This window comes from Pyrus communis, chromosome 10 (assembly GCF_963583255.1).
Source record: "Pyrus communis chromosome 10, drPyrComm1.1, whole genome shotgun sequence".
In the NCBI taxonomy this organism is placed as follows: domain Eukaryota; kingdom Viridiplantae; phylum Streptophyta; class Magnoliopsida; order Rosales; family Rosaceae; genus Pyrus; species Pyrus communis.
The window spans coordinates 26,609,610-26,617,801 of NC_084812.1; the positions used below are offsets into that span (position 1 = coordinate 26,609,610).

Sequence of the window (8,192 nt, forward strand, 5' to 3'; positions counted from 1 at the left end):
AAAACATTTCAATCTCATTAAGGGATATATCTGTCCAATACATTTGTGGTAAAAATAATTAGGGACAACAAGAAACCCATTATCATTGTGAGATTATAAGTCAGAATATATGTACATTGCCGCAAAATTACTGCACGATGATCACCGATCAGGCGACCACCTCGCCTAAATGACAAAGTACGAATTATGACTCGATGGGTAAAAATTATTACATAAACTTACAAATAGAAGTGGCTCAATTGGAACCTAAAACAACTCCAATCCTCTACCAGAATGGTCTGGGTGGATCCTTTTGTCTACCTTTACTATCATTCCTTGTCCTTCCAGCTATCATCTAAACAAAGAAACCCTCTCCACGCTAATCTCATCAAGATGCACCCGCGGCTGCATGCTTACCATATTCCCCCTGTTCTTCTTTGGCAAACTCTTCAATTAATTCGCGTTGCCTTTGAGTCAGATTCCTGCATAGTTACATGTCTCAAGTTACGAATAATAAAGATAAAACACTGGCTCAAAGAGTTTTTATGGTCAAAACAGAGGTCGTTTGGAACCACGAAAACTTACGCTGGAATGCTGACATTGAAATGCACGTATTGATCACCAAATGTATAAGAGTTCCTTGTCTTTATCCCTGTTATACATCCCCAGTAAGTTAAGTGAGAAATGACCTTGTTCCATTCACATCGAGGGGAGATTAATAAATTAAATTTTCATATGATATTACTAAATTGCAAAACAACATAGATACGCCTTTACATAAGCCAAATTATGAATAATAAAATATAAAACTAGAGCACATTAAATGTCAGCCATAATCAGATAAGACTTAAACTTTAACCCGCATCACCAGTCCCCAACCCAGCTTGCTCAATGCTCACTCAAGCATAAGAAACATCAAAATTTTCTTTCTGCTGATTTTGCTCTGCTTTCAATAAAAGAAGAGGTTGACCGGAGATTCAACTCCGAACTTTCAAGAGCAGAAACTTACCACTTACAATAACCTATTAACCAATTTCTAATCCAACTTGTTTCTTCATAGAGTTAATGAGGAAAGTGGGGAAGTCAAATCTTATCAGAGTGAGAAAATTAACCTATAAAGAGTAATTCGACTGCCTTACCTTTCTTCTTCAAGACTACCTTCTGACCAGGTTGGGTGCCAGCACGAACCTGCAGACAAGAAAGCAATGTGAATTATGCCACCGTTGATTATATAACAGTATCTAAACTTGAGTCATTTCCACTTGTACACGAGTTGTCGAAGCATGAGTTCCAAAGCAAACCTTTAATACAACATCGCCTGTGAGAGTTGGGACCTGGATAGTTCCTCCCAAAATTGCCTGCAAAGAAGTATTCACTAAACCTCAGTATGCCAATACAATAATGTTTCCTAATAATGGTATTCAGTTGCAAGAAAAGGCACAGTTGATAACTCCCCAAAACCAGCATACAATAATAATTAGTCTGCATAGAAACATATTAACTTTCAACAGCACAATACACATAAAAATTGAACAGACAATTTAGCTTGTTGGTGCCTCTGAGGCAATAAGATTCTGATACAGGATTTTCTGTTATTAAAGCCCATTAATTTCCCGAGAACTGAAAAATTTAAGCAGTACCTGAGTTATACCGAGAACAGCATCTACATGAATGTCTGCACCTTCTCTACGGAAAACTGGGTCTTCCCTAACCTGCAAATAGATTTAAGATGTAAATTAATGAAAAGCAGCTTATACATCCTAAGGACCTGTTCCAGTGTCACCCAGAAAAAATAAATATATATACATATACATACATATATCTCAAGTGGACGCAAGGACATTATCAAGGATTAGTAGGTCACCTTAATGGTAACAAAAAGATCACCAGGTTGCATTCCATCAGGATCAGCCCCACCGCTACTAAACACTCTTATAGTTTCATTGTCATCAACACCTGCAAATGGAAATAACCAGTTGTCCACTATTACCAAAAAAATAAAAAGAAATAAAAAAAGCAGATATAGTAGTTCGAAAATTGGAGAGTTTGTTGCAAATGATGATTCATAAATGCAGCCATATTTTATTAACAAAATAACAAATGTTCTGTTAATATTTGCAAAGGACAAAAGCAAAGGATTAGGCTTGAGAATCAAGAGTGTGTTTTATTATTTGAATGCGAGCAATGAAATGGAATGACGAAAGGAAGAGCGACAGCATCATAGGTGCTAAGTATCCAACAAAAATTCTTTCACATAGTAAAACACCCTCATTGAAACATTGATAACAATTTAGTACAGAGCCTAACTTGATGCCCAACTCATGGGTGTAACAGTATATGATACGAACGATATAAAAATCAAAAGCATATCAATCTATTGAATAGCTTGATATAAAATGATCAGCAAAACAAATGATCCCTTGAATAACGTAAAAACTACAACGATCACCCATACGCAACCAAATGCCTCACAATTATAAGAAATACCTGGCATGATGTCTAACTAAAATATAAGAAATACCTGGCATGATGTCTAACTTGACAGACTTCATTCCACTTTTGACCCGTCTTCCATTACACGAATTGCAAAGTTTCTGAAACCAAAAAGTGAATTATTTTACTTCGTGGTAACTCATAATAAAAAATGATTACATAGTCAACATTTTAGACAAAACAGAACAGGATACAACATAAAATTGAGCATAACCATAACAGTATCCAAGGAGATCTAAAAAGGAAAAAATAGCATTGGAAAATAAATTTTTAACACAGCAGATCTCATTGATATGGGCAAGCATGTACAGATTTGTGCAGAAATGTAAGTATCAACTTACATGAATCCATGGGAACGTACTAACAATACAGTTTGAAGTACTCTTATTAAGATACTGCTACCATTCACATATAGGGACTTGTCTCTTCCCCTCTCCTCAGTTCGGTTTTGAACAAAATAGGTGCTTCAGAAGAAAGAGGGATAAAACGAGCACACACACAGCCCGGACACATTTACTTTCCCAAAGCCAAATACTTGATCTCTTTTGTAACTTCAAATCTAAGCAATTATCTTATGACAAACAAAATATAATCATATGGCTAACAATAGCTGACCCAAAAAAAGGGCAACAAATGTATTATGAAGTAACAAGGTTAGAACAGCAGGCAGCAAACAAAGACTAAATATTGAAAAATGAAGACATGACACATCTGGAGAAAAATATAAACAATCAAACTTATCTGTAGAGGAGTGAAAATGCATTAGTGCAGATAAGATGTGAACCGTACCGGGAAAGTTTTACCAGTCCCCCCACACTGAGAACAAGTTGTCTGCATCCTAAATGGGCCAGTTTGCATGAAAGTCTGGGTATACAGCAAACCAAGAGTTAACAAGAGTGGATGACTCGATATCCTTTCTTATTAAAATAAATAAATCAGGTTTATGTTCTTAGAGAAACTAACCATCCCAGACCCTTTACAGCGCTTACATGATTCAGGTCTGGTGCCAGGGGGAACACCACTTCCACCTGCAATGATCCACAGAACAATAAGTTAGCTAAAAAGTTTCCTTGCAAACCAATTGGGCAAAAGACAACTACATACTAGAACATTTCCACAAAAGAAAAGAAGACATTTAGAGGTGAACAAATCAGGCATACCACAGGCTTCACAAGGCACTGCAGCTTGAAATGACACCGTTTTAGCACATCCCTGAACAGCTTCCATGAAGGAAAGTTCCAAAGTAACCTGAGTATTTATAAGAACAGAAATCCATGTCATGAAGCAAATTCTAAAGCACAAATAAATATCAACAACAAAATTGAAGCGGAATGAAACCTTGATGTCTTGACCACCATTCTGACGGAAAATGTTGAAGATCTAATCTCCATCGGAAACAGCGCAACACCAATAACATGCACATACAATCCCAAAATGAAGATAAATTCCCAAAAAAATGCAAAAGTCAGCAACTTGGGAATGTAGGAAGTATTTTAGAACATATAATATGTCTTCTATGATCATAACATATTAGATAGCATAAGATCACTTAGAAAAGATTCAAAAAATCTTCTGAATACTAAATGGAAAGAGAGATAAGAAAGACTGTGGAGTGCTGGACCACATCGGCACATCCTCATCAAGACAAGAACGGGCTCCTTACAAATACTTGACAGGATATACAAATTTCACCAGTTAAGAAAACTAGAATATACAGAATAGTTTAATGAGCAACAGAAAAATGCTAAATTAAGTACTTTCATGGTTGTTCAAAGGAACTAATCCAAAGGCCTTTTTTCTAGTTCTTCAAAATTATGATCTCAAATTCCAAAACTCCCAGATGACAAGAATACTAACAAGCAAAAAAACCTGACATAAGGATAGAGTCATTACATTTTCATCAAATATATCTTTAAATGGATTTCTGAAATCATTTGGAAAGCCGTTGCCTTGATTCTCATATGCATCATGGCCCATCTGTAAGAGAGTGCTTAATTACATAAGTCATAAAGAAAAGGTACTAATACAAGGAACACGGTTACATAACACAATTCTGAAGGAGGCAACACAATAAATGTACAATACAACTGAAGTCAAGATTCACTTACTTAAAAAGATCATGAAGTTAATGAGTTTAACAGCAGAACATGGACTATAATAGTCTATAACTGCCCCTGACATTGGCCAAAAAAAAAAAAAAAATTCACCAGTATCTTAGGGCCTGTTTGGTATCTAACTTGAGAACAAAACTCAAAATTTTAATTTTTTCTAAAAACACATGTTTTGATTTAAAAATTTTAAATTCAAAACATTGTTTGGTATGCATTTTCTCAAAACTAATCCAAACAGAAAAAGTCAAACGCCCAGGCGGCCCAGCCCAAGCAATTACCAGACCACCGCATCCCTCCCATCCCCAGCGGCAAAAGACCAATTTCCCAACCACCGCATCCCTCACTTCCCTAGCGGCGACTCCTTTTGATATTTACCAACTCCTTACTCCAAACTCGCACTAACAGAGGCTAATCATGTTGGCGGTCTCAAACCTGAGATCCAACAACCATAGGGAAGATGTGGTGGTTATGGTGGATGCAAGTGAGAAGAGATAAGATTGAAGAGGCAACAGAGAAGAGAGGAATGAAGAGGTGGGAGAGATCAATTTGTCTTGGCCGGAGGGAGAAGGATAGAGGTGGTGGCTATGGTGGACATAAGCGGGAAGGGATTGGAAAGGCAATAGAGAAAAGAGGATTGAAGAGGCAAGAGGGAACGGAGTACATCGAATGGGAGAGAGGAGAGAGAGGGAGAGAGAGACGGGAGTGACAGTCCATAAAATAAAAAGTCTAAAAACACACTATTTGTGTTTTCAACCAATAGCCCTTGTTTTTAGATATTTTTGAGTTATGGTTTTGAGAATTGTATTCAAATCCACTACCAAACAAAGATTTTAAATTTGTGACTCAAAACCTGTTTTTGAGTTAAAAACATTGGATCTAAATCAAATACCAAACAGGCCCTTAGTATCTTTTCAAAGCGGAACATCTGGAACTATAACCATTTTTTGTATCCTAACCTGCAATACGTCTTCTATGTTTTTTTATAGTTGAAAAGAAGTCTTCTATGTTTGTTGAGAAGTACTTTGCATCTTCAGGGGGTAGACAAGCAAAAATTGCTGGAATATATGTTTGACTGCTATTGTTTGATAGTACCCAGAGAATGAATTATAAGGAGTTCTCAACAATCTAAGAAAGTGTTATCCCTATCCAGTTCATTGTCATGTAAAACTATCAAAAGCATTAACTACAAGGTTTTACAAGAAAAATACCAAGGACCCACTCCACATCATACTCAGACAGAAGCATTTCATAATGGAACACACAGAGAAGTTAATTTTGAACCAAAATATAGAGCGCATAAATAAAGAATAGAAGTAACACCTGGTCATATTCTTGACGTTTTTCCTCATCTTTCAAAACCTACAATAATAATGAAAACAAGTTCTTTTTAGTCTATTCATAAGTCAATAGTAATTAGTAAATAAATTCTGAAGAAAAATTAAAACCTCATAGGCCTTTTGAACTTCTTGAAACTTCTTTTCTGTATCAGGATCATTTTTATTTGTGTCTGGATGGAGCTTCTTTGCTAGCTGCAAAATAATTATGGGAGATGAAGGATCAAAGAAAGATGACATTCAGAACAGAAACAATTTAAAATCAAATATGTATTCAAACTACACTACATTGTGAGTACAAATTGAAAAATGACTAAACTTCTAAATATGTAACTAGAAGACACTAACATTATGCATTATCATGGACGTGTAAGCATCTTATATCTCCTACAGCAGTACTACGATCATACAAGTTTTCTTAGATTCCTAGAAAACAACTCTAAATGTTAATAACAATTTTATAGTTACGGTTTTTATATCTACAGTAAAATATAACTTAATTATATTCCAACATCACAAAGTTATGTCCGGTAGAAGTGGCATTTATTAATTCTACAAGACTTGAGTGAACATATACGCATAGTAGGCATAAAGTGTAGCAAAAACCTACCCCATAATAAGCTTTCTTTATTTCAGAGGAACTCGCATTCTTGCTCACACCAAGTGTCTCGTAGTAGTCTCTCACGGACATAGATGCTGATGCATAAAAGAGTACAAATCTCATAAATAAATTCCACATATTCCCTTTTGTATGCACTACCAAAATGAACAAATAATTGCATGATATTGCAAGAAACTACCTAACAAAGTAATGAAGTCTTTAAGCTCAACCTCTTTTTTTTTTTTTTACACATAAGACATAACATTGATACCAAAGTTTTCTCATAAAACGTGGGTTTTCAACTAAAAGTACACGACACAGACACTGAGTTTCGTGGCACGTCAGAATCAGTCAAGCCTACAGAATGAGTAAATGATCCTTATAATTGAAATGTGCACAATCGCAAAAACAAGAACATATTTACAAACATATGAACAAATAAACCAAAAATGAAAGCGTATTCATGTGTCTGATACCAGTTCCATGAATTGATCTCGCTGTGAACCAATTTCCCAGCAACCAACTCTTTTTACACACTGCAAAAAAAAGGGAGGTTAAGGGGGAAAAGCAAAGGCAACAAAAACGAGTCAATTAAAGAGGGGAGAAACTTAATGCTCATTCGACAAAGTAAAATCCCATTTAAACATATTAAAAGAAAAATAACTAAATAAATCCAGAGCTTCGCTTGTTTTCCCTTCAGTAAGATCCGGCAATCATAAAAGGTAACCCATTTCCCAAATTCAAAAAAACGAAATAAAGGAGAAGTGGGTTGGTATTTGACATACCATTATTAGTATTAGTATAATCTCCCACTAAAACTCTGGAATTGTTGCAAACCCCAGTCCTGAATGTCCTATAACCACCACCAAACACCCTCCCGTACACCTGGAAGCACCAATTCAACATTGAGAAAGCTAATTAGCCAAAAAAGATACGAAATTTTCAGATTAACCGATTAATTAGCACAAATACAATCGAAAATGATAAAAGATTGTTACAAAAAATTACGATTGAAGAGGAAAGAGAGGGATAATAAATCGTACGGAAGATGAAGGGGCGTTGGATGCAAAAGAGCGACAAGCGAGCCAGTGGACGAGCCTGACGCCATTGGAGCGAACCATTTGGAGAAGGAAGAAGCACCAAAAAATGATCGAGTCTTTGTGTGGAGATGGGATTTTTTAGGGTTTTTGGCTGGATGGATGATAAACCCTCAAGAAACCCTAGGAGGAAGGTTCTAGTAGGCAGCTGCTCAATTTAGCAGTTTACGGAGGAGAGAGAAGGAAGGGCCTGGCCCAATTTTGCGGGAGACACTATTCTACTTGCTTGCCAAATAATTGATGATTAATTAATGGACCAGGATACCATCCTAATACGAGGATAAGGATCCTCATGACCAATGAATGTGGGCCGTTAGATGAAAATCCAACGGTTACAAATAGGGGGTTCCTTTATAGTTATAATAATTATAACCGTTGAATTTTCATCCAACGACCCACATCCTTTGGTTATGAGGATCATCATCCTTAGATTAGGAAAAGATTTTGATCCTTAATTAATTAGGGTTTTATTTTAAAAATAATAAAAGTGAAATTTATAATTTGGTTGCGCGCGTGGTGTGGTAAGGATCTAATTATGGAGATTTTTTCTAGGATAAATTACACTCTATCAACTCAA

At 35.9% G+C, this 8,192-nt stretch overlaps 1 protein-coding gene across 1 annotated transcript; it reads right to left on the reverse strand.

Annotated features, from left to right (window-relative positions):
• Positions 1–49: 49 nt before the first annotated feature.
• On the reverse strand, positions 50–7,813 carry LOC137748540 (chaperone protein dnaJ GFA2, mitochondrial). Its single transcript, XM_068488707.1, has 18 exons — positions 7,562–7,813; positions 7,304–7,403; positions 6,995–7,054; positions 6,528–6,613; positions 6,029–6,112; positions 5,904–5,942; positions 4,366–4,449; positions 3,811–3,852; positions 3,633–3,720; positions 3,436–3,500; positions 3,262–3,336; positions 2,501–2,573; positions 1,844–1,935; positions 1,620–1,691; positions 1,281–1,337; positions 1,119–1,167; positions 565–631; positions 50–461 (listed from the first exon to the last, which is right to left on the reverse strand). The coding sequence occupies exons 1-18, from the start codon at positions 7,637–7,639 to the stop codon at positions 368–370; spliced, it is 1,305 nt and encodes a 434-aa protein (XP_068344808.1). The 5' UTR covers positions 7,640–7,813; the 3' UTR covers positions 50–367.
• Between the last annotated feature and the right edge of the window lie 379 nt (positions 7,814–8,192).

What these genes read in the sequence shown, in the direction of transcription:
- LOC137748540 (XM_068488707.1), bottom strand. Translation starts at nt 7,639, where the DNA reads ATGGTTCGCTCCAATGGCGTCAGGCTCGTCCACTGGCTCGCTTGTCGC. An exon ending in CCAACGCCCCTTCATCTTCC is followed by an intron (nt 7,404 to 7,561) that starts GTACGATTTATT and finishes TGGTGCTTCCAG; the next exon opens with GTGTACGGGAGGGTGTTTGG. An exon ending in AACGTCAAGAATATGACCAG is followed by an intron (nt 4,450 to 5,903) that starts GTGTTACTTCTA and finishes ACTCTCTTACAG; the next exon opens with ATGGGCCATGATGCATATGA.